Here is a 12,754-nt window from a genome sequence, read left to right as displayed (position 1 = left end):
AAAACCATTATTGCGAACAGTGGTGTAGGTGCCGTATAGTACTATACCTTGTACTATATTATCTGCCGTACGGGAGAAAGGGGGGACGCTGGTTATAGATGCCGTGATTTGAGTGGGATTTCGATATACAGACGTAGTAGTTCGTTTTTAAGCCCTTCCGTTAGGGCTCACCCTCCCAGCGAAAAAAATTCTCCACGCCACTACCACGTCCCGGCACCAGCGCTGCGCTGTTGTATATACGTCTCTGCGTTTGCTCTAGCAGTCTATTAGCACGACTCTAATAGAACACCAATAGCTGTCTGCTAGGTTCCTGGACTCCACCGCGTAGAGATACAAAGGCCGAGTTTTTGGAGCCCTATAATTAAATATAAGTAAATATTATTAGAGTTTTTAGCTATATATACTTCCGCTCTAGGATGCACATAATCAGTACAATCATAATCAGGCCATAGATTTTGATTCTTATAAAATCACCGCACCTGATTCTAATTGATTTGATTGATTATACACTAATTTCCTAATTAAAATTAATTAATCTTAGTTTAAGAGAGGCTCAAACTTACGTGAATCGTGATCGCTGAGGAGGGAAATAGTGTCGGTTTCCTCTTCTCGTAGTCGCTTTTGGGTGGAGGCTTGTACAGGTGTACGTTATAAGGAAGACATAGTTAGTAGGTGGTGATTAAAAAGGAGCTCCAGATAATATACGCGTTGACGCGTATACAATAACTTTTCCTAAAAGCCCGCACGGACGTTTTATATATGTAAAACAGCAGGCTTGGCGCTTTTTGGTTAATGCTAACTATATAGTAGGAAAATCAATAAACAACTTTCTTAACACTAAAGCTTTATCGGCACATTCTATTCCTACCTGTTCTTACCACGGATGATTATATTGATTATAAACATGCAATTATAATCAAAAGATTGATTTTGATTATAATTAATTAGATTATATAGTAATTATAACTTCTATAACTAATAAAAGTATTATATGCATCCCTGCTTCCGCTATCTTATTTAGAAGCTAATCGCTATCGCTAAACCTCTTTTTAAATAGTAACTTAGCGCTAAAATCCGGGGAATATAAGAAAGAAAAGAACTTATTTCGTGGTCGTTTATTATTAGACATCTTGAAATCGTAATTGCAAATAATATACGCTACCAAAACCTTTAATTCAGCAGCAGCGAAGAATCGACCAGGGCTATGCAGGTTAGAATGATTAGTTTTTTAACCTCTAACTAGAGTGTTTCTATATCTTACCATGCGTATTTTCCTATTCCGAATGAAAGATATCCGCTATTTGGGAAGGCTATTCCTTGTCTTGTTCTCCTAACGTCCAGCTCTGCTAATCGGGAAAAGCGGAAGGCGTCGAAATTCTCCGGGTTGGAATGGTACTGGGCAGAACGATTGATCGAGTAGGCTGGCGTGACTACCCATTGGCCTTTGGGAATATGCGTTCCGTCAGAGAGAATGCAAGGCTTTAGCGCTTTTCTCATCAGAGTTGCTGAGAATTACATTAGCTTTTCAGTTGCAGAGTATGTCAAATGTGCAGACAGGGGGGCTCGGGGCGGGTGTTTCTACCTGTCGTCACGGGATGAAGCCGTTGGCTCTCCTTTAATGAACTGTCTAGTTTCCTCATGTCCTTTAGGGCTTGTTTTGTCCAGCCACCGGAGTTTCTAAGAACGCATTCGATCTCGTCTCTGATCGGATCTTGGAACTCTGTGTGGGTTGCTAGATTATGTAACGCATGGGTAATACTGATTGTAGTGGTGTGAATTGCGGAGAAATCTAGGTATAGTATTCGGATGCATAAGTTATAGAGAGACGTATTTGGTGGAGCCGCTTTAATAATACCTTGGATGACATCATTCTAATACCTCTTAGAAACCTCTGTTTTCAAATTGTATACTATTCTGAATATTGAAAGATAAAAAGGAGAGTACGTACGGGCTTTTCTTCCCACTTGCCACTCCGGCTTGCAAGTGTCATTCGCCGCTGCTCGAAGACGGGCCCGAGTTTTGAGAGGAATGTCTGGAGAACACGGCTTCGGCGAACAAGCGAATTGGCGATCAGGGATTTCAAAATGGGAGGCACAAAGTCACAAAAGAGACCGGCACGAGATAATCGTTTCGACAGCTGTACTAGACAATCGAGGTATTCTCTGTCACGGCAGAGGGGTAGACCAACAAGAATCTTATTTGTCGTGGCTGAGACGCATCTCGATAGAAGGTTTTCGTAATCCTTAATCTGAATCCACTCATCGCCGACAGTTAAGGTCTCCCGGAAGATTAAGCATACCTCCTCTACAATCTCTGGCAGAATCGTTTCCAAGCGTAATGTGAGATACTTAGAAATTATTTTGACGTGATACGGATCTCTGTGGATACTGCTGCTTAAGATATACTTGATGGAATTCCTTTCATCCGCGGCTGCTTGGATCGATAGTACAGATTCGTTAGCATCTTTCAGCTCTTTCAAGACTCCTAGGTTTGTGCTAACTACAATCCATCGGGCGGGCGTAGAGATTTTGAAGGTTCTCCCATCTGCTCCGTACTAGTTTAAATTTTTAAATTAGATTTAGAGGTTTAGCTGGGTGAGGTAAAGATACCTTCCGAACCCCGTCATCGATTGTTCCGGCGGAGTCATAAACAAATCTATATGCTTCTATCCAAGCTCCTAGGACAGGTGGAGAGGCGCCCGGAGCAGGCACACTGACCTAGAAGTGTTAGCCATATATTCGCAGAGTAGCGAATTGCGATTATTTACATACATAGGTATGCATGTAGCGGTAGATCACGAAGAAGGCAAATAACCCTCTATAAATAATGAGCCCGAATTGCCATATTCCCAGCCAATCGAAAGCATCGTTGAGCTGCAGAAAAAGTCGATGAGGGTTAATGATATTGGCCATGTTCTGAATGTAACGGTGATATTAGAGGTTCATCTGTAAAATTTTACTGCATGTAGCGAGGGAGGGCGAGCACAGGGTATTTGAGCACCGAGGTGGCTGTCGCTTTCCAATCAAAATACTATGTAGTCCTCTAGATATCACCCGATACCTAATGCACGCGGTGCCTCTAATACATGGAATTGGCCCCAAATATCTATTGTAACCTATCTTACCATAGCTTGGGTTATAAGAATTAATGTTTATATACCATTTCTTATAGAGGTCTACTAAACTCTAAAGAGGGATAAAATTTATTCTTAATAGTATTAGGAGTCTATCTCCCTATTGACAATCATTTCAATCGCCATTGATACCTTCCTATATTATAGTGACCTATTAGCTCTTTAACAGCTCCTTAATGTTGGGAGAAGTCGCCCAATTATACGCCGTCTTGTTAGAGCTATCTATAAGATCTGTCCTCACTCTCCGACCTACTAAATACCGGACCGCCTCTATATGTCCTTTATAGGCTGCCCAAAACATTGGTGTCCAATTACGACCATCACGAACATTCTTGTGAGCGTCATGGGCAATGAGTACCTCCAACGACTTTACCTGGTTCTTCTCTGCAGCCCAAGTAATCGGTGTCCGACCATCTAGGTCCTTCACCTACAGATCAAGAAATCTATCCGCCTCCAGCATCTTCTCCATAACCTTAACACTTCCAGTCTCCGCAGCCCAGTGCAGTGGTGTCTTCAACTTGTTATCGGTCACATTCAGCTTCGCATTCTGACCACGCAACACATCGTACGTCCGATCAAAATCCCGAAAACACGTCCAGAACACCGGAGTCCAAGAGTAAGAATCCAGCGCATTAACATCGGCATTGGCGTCCACAAGCAGCTGTGGGATGATGGGCTCGACGTCGTAACAGGCGCATAGACTCAGCGGGGTTTGACCATTGTTGTCTCGGGCGTCTACGTTAGCACGGGCGTTGAGGAGTTGGCGGATCGCTTCTTCTTGGCCGAATTTGGCTGCGATGTGGAGGGGGGTGTGGCCTTCAGAAGTTCTCGCTTTGAGGGTTTGGGGATTGATATTATAGGCTACTTCAGCGGTGTTCTGATTGTCTCTTGTGGCCGCGTAATGGAGGCGAGTGAAATCGGTCTGAGGATGTACTCGTTATATTAGAAATGGTCTTTGGATTTGGAATGATGCGACTAACTTCTGTCTCAGGCATGGTCGAGACTTCGTGGTATCTAATTCATTAACAAAATTGTTTCTAATATTGACTTGCGGAAGGGTTCTGTTGTGTGCTGGAGGAAGCTTCGACTCTGCTCCTACTTAGGGGAGCGTCTCCTCCAACATGCTCGCTTCTAGAAAGGAAGCGCCTTGCATAGCAATTTGTCCCACATACGCAATTACCAGTATTATTTTGCGACGCCCGAAGATATGCAGTAGCGCTGCGATACCTAGCTAGCTGGCAATTGTCCTAGGTTACGGCGGCATGGCTTAAGTGTTCGTATAGGGCAAATATCTAATGCTGGCGGTAGTACACGTCACCCTTCTACGATTATATGCATATGCATGTAGATTACAAAGAAGGGTTATCTATGTGTGCTGATTGATTCAAGAATTGACAACACGATGACCCCGCAGGCTAAGCCGTAATGGCTTTAACTTAGACCCGGAGCTTCCCGTTATAAATTCTCTAATTCGCTATGAAATCGCTTAAGTTCTCTTTTGGGGTTGGCGGGGTTGACAAGCTTACGTCCGGATACGCGTCTCAGAACCAGTGATGGTAAAAATCAGTTAGATAGTTACGATTATGTTATATTATATAGGAACATAACCAACCTAATTATAATCGCACCTGCTAATTATGTTACGTAGATATAACTATATAATTAACTACGGAAATAGTAGAAATAAAAAAAGGGAGAGGTAGAGCTTTAGGGGGAGCTTTAGGTAAGCTCTAGGGTAAGTGTGTTATCTACACATAATAACCCACGTGTAGATAACTTATGTAGAGGCCCGTGCCTATATAACTATATAACCAAATTAGAATTACTTTCTTTAATTATATAATAATCGGAATTATAGGGCTGATTATGGTTATATAGTTATTGCTATCACTGCTTAAAACTCTGCCTTTCGGAATAAAGAATTGATTAAAGAGATTATTGACTAGTATGCCACGCTATTCATCCAAATGACCCTTGGAAATTCCTCCTTCTACACTGCCCCTTAATCTTATGGGGTAACTTTTGGATTCAATGCACCAAAGAACTGACGAAGTACCTATTGTTGACCGAAGCCTAAGTCAGTGACGGCTATAACACTTGTTGAAGCTTTATTAAGTGTTTATACTTACAATATAATCCTGGTCCTGCCTTGGGTTTCGACTGTCAGGGAATTGACTCTCAAGATCCTCCTCTAGTAAATTAAAGATTATCAATATGGATAGATAGATAGGAACTATGTGTAAGCGATTAAGTCTCTTACCTTCCATTACTACCTCGACGTGATCCCGAAGCGTAGTGTCGTTTGAGATCGTCTGAAGGAATTTCCGCCCTGGGATATCTTTACCAACTTGGACTATAGTGAACGCGATGGCTGCAGATGTTAATAGTTAGCGAAAATAAAACTGTTAGAGCAAGTAGAATTGGAGGTCAACCTGAAGTTGTATATTGATTTTTCTCTAACTCTCTTTTGCAGTCGCGTAGCGACTCGATGAGAGTCTCATCACGTTCACCTGTGGGCTGGTTCATCCTGTTAGCGGATTGCCGTAGTTATACGTTGAGAAGAGTAAGTTCCTTACATCGCCATCTGTGAATATGTAAATGATATTAGGCTTGACAAACGTTGACGGATTGGCGATTATATTAGTCCAAACTCTCCTTACAGTAGTACCCAGCTTACTCGGACCACCGAACTTAAGTGTACCCCATTGTGTATTGAATATGTCAGTCGTGGTAAATGGTCCCGATGGATCTTGGCTGTTGAGATAGTGAATCTGTATTCCGCCAGTCTTGAATATTGTCTGGAGATAGACGCGGGCTTTACAAATCTTTCTCATTGTGTCAATCGTCTCGCTCTCTTGCGTCAATGAGCCGCTATCATCCATCAGCCGTTAGCACCCCTACTACTAGTGTCAATACCTTCGGCGACTACTTGCCGATCGCGACATGGATATCGTAGAGCGCCAGTTTGAGCATCTCCAACTCGTATTTAGAGGCCATAGCTAAGCCCAACAGGGGGACCGTAGTTGTACTCCAAGTACGCCAATCGTCCAACATTTGTGGTCCGGCCTTTACTATGGTATCAAGTTTTGTAGCATCGGCGAAAAACCTAGACTGATGTCCAGCTCGTTGTATAAAATCGTTGAGATAGGTTCGAATCTCCGCTTCAGTTTTTTTGGCCATTTTTTCTGCTCGTGTAATGACGTTGCGCGAGTAGGAAATTGATAAACCGGTATTGATTTGTTTTTGGGGGATCTGAAGAGGGCTTTGGTTAGATGAATATTTAGAATGTCCCGCGAGTCCGTAGCACTAGCACGGGGGTTTCAGCTGTACTATCTTCTTAATCCTCCGCCTGCACAAGTCCGGCTTTATCTTAAAAACTGGAATTTGGCCGGATTACGGCGTATCAGGAGACTTTTATGGTATTTCAGGCAATCAACCAACTGTTTAGAATAACGCAAGATTACGGTATTTCTCACTGAGATCGCACCCTGGTTGACACGATGAAGCCTGGTGGGGGCCCAATACTGAAGAGGACGAGTGTGGAGGGGTCGCCTCGGTGGCGCTAGAGGGTTTGCCTACAACCCTGTATACTTTTCATGCCTCACTATGCACCAGGCCTAAAAGATGCCTGAGTAAAGCAAAATCGATGCCTCTTGCTATTTCCTAGAGGGTGATCGGCGATTCGACTCTTTAATACTACCAACCAAGTAATTAGCATCTTCGAATTTGTGGGTCGAAAATCTTTGCGATATTCCTCTCTCCACCAGGGTAGTATGCACTCTGCAGAAAATGGCATGCGGAGTTCTATTGCGGCTTAGGCTTAGTACAGCACATTATCCTCCAATCGCGGGATATCTCCACTTTCCGTCCCTACAAATGAAACAGCACTCTGGGGCTTGCTACACCCGCTTTGGACAGTAGGCTGGCGTTTCGATTATCATTAATACCTACATAATCTGCTGGTGCAGTGCCATGGGTCCTCACCATTCACCAGCCTTCCAAATACAAAAAATACTGAACTCAACAGTAGAACTCATCACCTTTCACCATGGGAAGACTTTCAAGCGCTGTAGGTGCTGCTGAAGGCAAAAGTGTGGAGGGCGAGACCAAAAGCGGTGGCTCAACAGCCGAAACTTCTCACGGTGAGTTTTTATCTCAACCCGAAACTTGACCTATTACTAATGGCTAAGTAGAAGCTGAACAACCACAGCAAGGAGGAGATGAGAGCAAACCAGCGCCTACGCCTACGCCTGGGGAACCGGCCCCCAATTACTACCGGCCGCCTGCGTTTCTGGACGATCTTGGCAACCGGCCAGGACTATTGGATGAGTGGTCTAGCTTTGTCGACCAAGCTATTGAGAGCATCGTACTCCGCAGAAAGGGTTTCAAAAAGTTGGCGGATAAGACGCTCCACTTCTACAACCCTGCTAGAGAAAGGGACACTCCAACCGAACCAACGCCTGTGAAATGGCTTGCCTTTCCGAAAAACCTCGAGAACCAGGCCGACAGGTGGGAGAAAGCGGATAAACGAGAGTTTCAGGACGAGTATTGTGAATGGTAGGTAACGAGGAACAGTGACGGAGAACTTTTGGAGGTAACGTTCACGACTGAAGTTCCTGAGGTGAGAGCCATCGCGATTCCACATCTTAGTAATGGGAGCAAACAGGTCCACGCCTATCTAGTACTACGATTTTCTCGCCGGTACGGACGCTGACGGAGATCGCTTACTCGGGCTCTATAATGACCACAATACAAAAGACGACGTGAAACGCGAGGATCTTTTGGAAGCGAATGGGGAATACAACCGGAGAAACCGCTGGAATATTCGCAGCGATGGAGAGAGCCCGGGATGCGCTGGGGCCATTGCTCATCTGTTACGTGCAAACAACACTCTTGAGGCGATAGTGATGCTGGTTGTCGACTCCACGATCCTGGTGCTAGACCCGAAAAACACAGGAAAGTATCTCACTAAGTACCAGGATCGCCTCCCGTACATCCCCAAGGTGAGCAAGGAGAGTGCGGGGCGCAATTCGGACCCTGTTGTAAGTCTCCTGTCGTGTCTGTCTGAAAAGGAAGATGCTGACGGGCGCGCGCTTCTCTACAGATTGCGGCACACATCAATCGATATGTGCAACAGGGCAAACGCGTCACCATCGCGAACCCGCTCGGCCCCTACATTGACACTTTCGAAAGCGAGAAGATCCGTAGCGGCAACGTGCAGCTGAGGGCGAGGGACATGTGGCAAGTCCAGCGCCGTGGAGACGAGGATCACGTGGTGCGCGCGACGTTCACGGTGCCACGCCGTTACATCGGGAAACTGCAGGACCATCGGGGCAACAAGATCCGCTTCGGCAGCCAAATCGCCCAGTACGTGTGGATTGAGGCCCAGGTGGCCGTTGCGGACGCGGGCCCGCCACCGGGTGCGGAGGTCGCTCCGCCGCAGCTTCTCTCCTACATCGAGGGCCGCGAGGTCAAGCCGACGCCGCTGGACCCTAAGTTCGTCAATGACACGCTGCGTAGGGAGCCCTTTGGCAGGTACCTCGCCACCACCCCAGAACCCGCACGCACCCTCAAAGACTTGATCGCTAAAATGCCAAACTACACCTGGATTGCATATGCCGCCGACGAGGGCATCGGTCACGAGACGCTGCCGACGCGCAAGGAGGTGCGCGTGCGGCTGGTCATCATCTGCACGCCCGACTTTACAGTGATATGTCCAATACAAGTCGTGGCTTTGGCCGATATGGAGTTGGCAAAGCTCCTCTGAACTCTATGAGTTTTTCGTTGAATCCTCGCAGAGACTTGGCAATCAACTTACCGCTAAAGCAAGCAACAGCTTCTTTTGAAAGATTCAATGCGCTCTCGAGGCATTTTGCGTATAAGAAGGTGGCTGAGTTGATTGTCTGACTTGTTCCGAAGACGATATGCGCCGCTGGGTGGCCTCTTCTGACAGGTGAAGCATCCTCGATATCGTCTAGCCTTAAATCTCACCAGAATTAGCAACAATATTAATCTTTAGATTATGGAACGGTTGAACCACATTAGTGAAACGTTGTGGATAGTTGCCACAATACTGCGAATAGTCGTCAGTGCATGTGTAGGCACGTGGTACCAGTTGTCTAGCGCATCTATCAACTCATCTCTTGCTCCCTTGGAAGGCAATGAGGCTACATAGACGTAAGGCTCAAGAACAATCTGGTCGAGTTAGCGGTGAAGTTCATCAGTCTGGGGATACATGACTTCCCTATTCCTTATTTGCTCCCCTGGGAGACCGGCAGATGGCAAAAGATTGATACTTGTCTCCATCTTCGCACTGAGACGAAGTGCTTGCAATAGTCGTGGATTTGTTGAATGTGTGTTTCTTGGAGGGAAAAGTTATCAGGTTTCAGTTAAACAAGGGAAGGGCCGGCGGAAGTTGGTACCTTTGGAGATTTGTCACGAGGCGTGACATCAGATGAACACTTTTGCGCATTGGGCACTGGTGCGTCGGAGGTGCCAGCAACTTCTAAGCCGCTGGCTTTGCCTCTAGCTGCTGTCTTCATGGATGTGTTTGAGGTAGTCTTGGCTACAACACTCGTCTTGCGAACAGGCTTTGGCTGCGACTCATCATACCGTGCCGAAGTCAGATGCCAAATTGCGTTCCCAGCAATCCCAAACTCAAGGAGGCTGAGTAGACGTTACATTTCAGCGCTGGGGGACTTCTCTGCAATGTAGGTATCTCTTGCTTCGCAGTACAATTCCTCTGTTTTCCTCATTTCAGAGATGACTATGTTTTTGGCTGTCGTTGGATCAACACCGTGGATGTCCATAACCACCCGAACGGCATTGACCAGATATCCCGTTTCCCCACGATCAATATACTCTTTATACTCTCTGTTCCAAGAACAACTATCATTGGAATACATCATCGCAGTTCCGACCAGAAGCAGTATGTGTCGAATGGGCTCCAAATCAGCTGTCGTTAACCGCAGCTGCACAGCAAAGTAGAGCATGTCCAGATAGATACTGTATAAGGTATCAGCCAGTCCGTTCTATTAATCCAAATGGTAAATTCTAACCTGACACCAGCATCCCGCCAGCGAAATTGGACATAGTCCTCAAGCGTCTTGTGTTGCTCCTCTCTCTCCGGTCCCCGAATATTCAGGAATTCGGCCCAGTGATTAAAGAATTCTCTACCCCAATACTCATCTATCTCTAGCATCCCAACCATTATCCGAGCCTGAAGAGGCTTCTTGCTCTTGCTCTGGAGGTGATGTCTCTCGAACCCTTGAAATATTCCCAAGGTATTGTTCCTTTGTTCAAACTACCATTTGGTCAGTAGTTGTGGGAAATGATATAAAGTACGAACGCACTTGTTCGCCGGTAGTCGCCGCGTCAACAATGTCTGGACGTCGGAGTGAGCTAGAGAACTTTGTTGGGGGAGACTGATGTCCAGCAAGCTGTCACTCACCATCATGCAACAAGGCATACTCGTTCGCATATGCCAAGATTCGGAGTCTATCAGGGGTCTCGGGAAACCAGAGCGCAACCAAATTTCCAGCTCTCTCATTGATGACCGCAACCCCCAGATCTGGTCCGTCACCGGCGGCTATCAAGTCATCGCGGCACTCCCAACCGAAATCATCGGCTTCATCTGCTGATACATTGATCCGAGGGTAGAATATGGACGTATACTGGTCACACTTGTAAAGCTCGGCGGGAAGTGGTCTAGAAGTTTGAAATTCCAATCCACCCAGGTTCCGAAATTGTTTTCCAGCGGAGCACATTTGACATTCAATGTTCTGGCCGTTTGCTAGATCTTGATGTTGAGGGTTCCGGATCTGTTAAGAGCCTACTTCTTTGAAATGATAAGATTCGAAACTTCAGAGGGAAGTCAGCACATGCCCTCGTTAGGTTCGGGGCCATGTCATGTTGCTTCCGGGGAGCTGATCCGCAGGTGGCTGTCAAAATTCAAGGTTCACGTACACCCTCCTGTCAACTCCGTTGGTTAACGCAGCCACGTCTGCACGGTCTTTTTGTAAGGGAAAGTTTTGGTATTTTTGCTGTTTAAGGGAAAGTAAGGCCGTGCAGACGTGGTTGCGCTAACCGCCGGAGTTGACAGGAGGTGTAGACCCGGACAAGCCATCCCTTCGTGTGGCAACTTTTTCATGGACTTTTCGTATATGCACGCCTCATAAGCCAATCTAGAGGCTCTATACCGTATAGAGCTTGGTGTTGAATCCTCGAGTCAGTACGGCAAGGGTGTTGGCGCCTCATTTGACGCTTGGATATTGCGGTGGCAAGGAAGCCTATAATATTTGGTGTAGTTAATTAAAAAGCTTTAATATTGTTTGCCGTCTATTTGATTATTAAATTATCAGTAAAATATTGTCCTAATGCCACCCAAAAAACGTCGTGCGTCTTTAGCTCTGAAGCCTCTAAAGCCTCTAAAGCCTCCAAAGCCTCCAAAAGCACCTTAAGCCTGGGAGTCCTATTTATAATCCTTTTAAGTAACACAGTATACACACGATAGCTTGTTGGTAGAAGTTATACAGCCTCTAGAGGCTTTAGTGCTAATTAAGGACGATGTTAAAGAGGACGAATTAGGAGCTATTTTTAAGGCCCGCGGCGAAACTGCTAAGGATAAGGCAGATAAGGTAGATAAAACTAAACTACTAGAGCTATTAGTTGAAGAAGTTATAAGAATAGGCCTTCCTACGGTTCCTACTTTATAGGAGCCTATAACCGCTATTCCTAAACTAGGTCTTAAAGTTATTAACCTTCTAGATAAGTTAATATTCGCCGCTTGGCGTGCTAGTAAGCCTATTAGCGGCTTTAATATAGATATTAAACCTAATAATCTTTCTAATTAAAATAAGGTAGTAAGCGCTCTGCTTATTATATACTAATAGATTAAATTAGTATAGCGTCTAGTAGGTGTAGATCTAGATAGGACCTACCGATTTAAGTATTCCTACTATTCTTTAGTATTAGTATATTTAAGAAGCTTGTGGTTAATATAAACCAATATATAGCGACTTAAAAGGCTAGTATATATTACCAATTAGGACGGTATATTGGTAAACGATTACGGAAATAGAAGGAGACCTCCGCTGGCGAATTAATAGTTTAGGTAGGACTTATTATCTATATACGCGTCTTTAAGATTACCTAGGTACGAGACCTTTAGGCTATAGATCCTAAATATCCTAAGCATTTAATTAGCTTATTTATAGGCTAAAAAAATAGGAGTAACTTAAGCGCTTCTTTTATACCTATCACGGAGTAAGTATAAGCGACGATAATATATAGCAGAGTAGATATTATTAAGCTATATACATGAACTATATAATGAGATTAAGACGTTATATAAGGAAAGAAGGTAGGAAAATAGGAAGAAAGGGTATATATTGTTAACTTGGTTACTTAATTAACACGTATATAGAGCAGAATAGGATTCGGGACGTAGTCCTAGCAGAACTTGGCAGAATTTAGTAGAACTTAGCAGAATATAGCAAATTGCCGTTAGATTGCTATAGGTTGTGGCAAATTGCAGTCTTATAGATAGTAGAAGTAAGTAGGCATATATAAGGTGTTATAGGGGTATTCCGTAACAGTACCCCCCCTTTAAACTCGAGCTTC

General features: G+C 44.9%; 5 protein-coding genes across 5 annotated transcripts; 1 reads left to right on the top strand and 4 right to left on the bottom strand.

The window, feature by feature from the left end:
* Positions 1 to 1,024: 1,024 nt before the first annotated feature.
* K441DRAFT_743981 (cytochrome P450) lies at positions 1,025 to 2,806 on the bottom strand (the record flags this gene model as incomplete). Its single annotated transcript, XM_067654414.1, has 6 exons — positions 2,772 to 2,806; positions 2,610 to 2,717; positions 1,949 to 2,554; positions 1,583 to 1,871; positions 1,262 to 1,505; positions 1,025 to 1,202 (listed from the first exon to the last, which is right to left on the bottom strand). The coding sequence occupies exons 1-6, from the start codon at positions 2,781 to 2,783 to the stop codon at positions 1,025 to 1,027; spliced, it is 1,437 nt and encodes a 478-aa protein (XP_067496628.1). The 5' UTR covers positions 2,784 to 2,806.
* A 427-nt stretch (positions 2,807 to 3,233) lies between these two features.
* Positions 3,234 to 4,197, bottom strand: K441DRAFT_701472 (ankyrin). Its single transcript, XM_067653346.1, has 2 exons — positions 4,114 to 4,197; positions 3,234 to 4,055 (listed from the first exon to the last, which is right to left on the bottom strand). Exons 1-2 carry the CDS (start codon positions 4,126 to 4,128, stop codon positions 3,561 to 3,563), a joined length of 510 nt encoding a protein of 169 aa, XP_067496627.1. The 5' UTR covers positions 4,129 to 4,197; the 3' UTR covers positions 3,234 to 3,560.
* Positions 4,198 to 5,039: 842 nt separating this feature from the next.
* On the bottom strand, positions 5,040 to 6,313 carry K441DRAFT_701471 (uncharacterized protein; the record flags this gene model as incomplete). Its single annotated transcript, XM_067653345.1, has 6 exons — positions 5,040 to 5,189; positions 5,263 to 5,324; positions 5,394 to 5,504; positions 5,566 to 5,650; positions 5,710 to 6,004; positions 6,063 to 6,313. 6 exons carry the CDS (start codon positions 6,311 to 6,313, stop codon positions 5,142 to 5,144), a joined length of 852 nt encoding a protein of 283 aa, XP_067496626.1. The 3' UTR covers positions 5,040 to 5,141.
* Positions 6,314 to 7,181: 868 nt separating this feature from the next.
* On the top strand, positions 7,182 to 9,134 carry K441DRAFT_743975 (uncharacterized protein; the record flags this gene model as incomplete). The annotated part of the gene is made up of 5 exons (XM_067654413.1): positions 7,182 to 7,275; positions 7,327 to 7,642; positions 7,709 to 7,754; positions 7,816 to 8,175; positions 8,238 to 9,134. 5 exons carry the CDS (start codon positions 7,182 to 7,184, stop codon positions 8,898 to 8,900), a joined length of 1,479 nt encoding a protein of 492 aa, XP_067496625.1. The 3' UTR covers positions 8,901 to 9,134.
* Positions 9,135 to 9,810: 676 nt separating this feature from the next.
* K441DRAFT_701469 (terpenoid synthase) lies at positions 9,811 to 11,013 on the bottom strand (the record flags this gene model as incomplete). The annotated part of the gene is made up of 4 exons (XM_067653344.1): positions 10,584 to 11,013; positions 10,486 to 10,517; positions 10,192 to 10,436; positions 9,811 to 10,138 (listed from the first exon to the last, which is right to left on the bottom strand). Exons 1-4 carry the CDS (start codon positions 10,897 to 10,899, stop codon positions 9,811 to 9,813), a joined length of 921 nt encoding a protein of 306 aa, XP_067496624.1. The 5' UTR covers positions 10,900 to 11,013.
* Positions 11,014 to 12,754: the final 1,741 nt, after the last annotated feature.

This window comes from Cenococcum geophilum (assembly GCF_001692895.1).
Source record: "Cenococcum geophilum 1.58 unplaced genomic scaffold K441scaffold_93, whole genome shotgun sequence".
NCBI lineage: Eukaryota > Fungi > Ascomycota > Dothideomycetes > Gloniales > Gloniaceae > Cenococcum > Cenococcum geophilum.
This window is presented reverse-complemented; position numbering and strand designations above follow the sequence as displayed.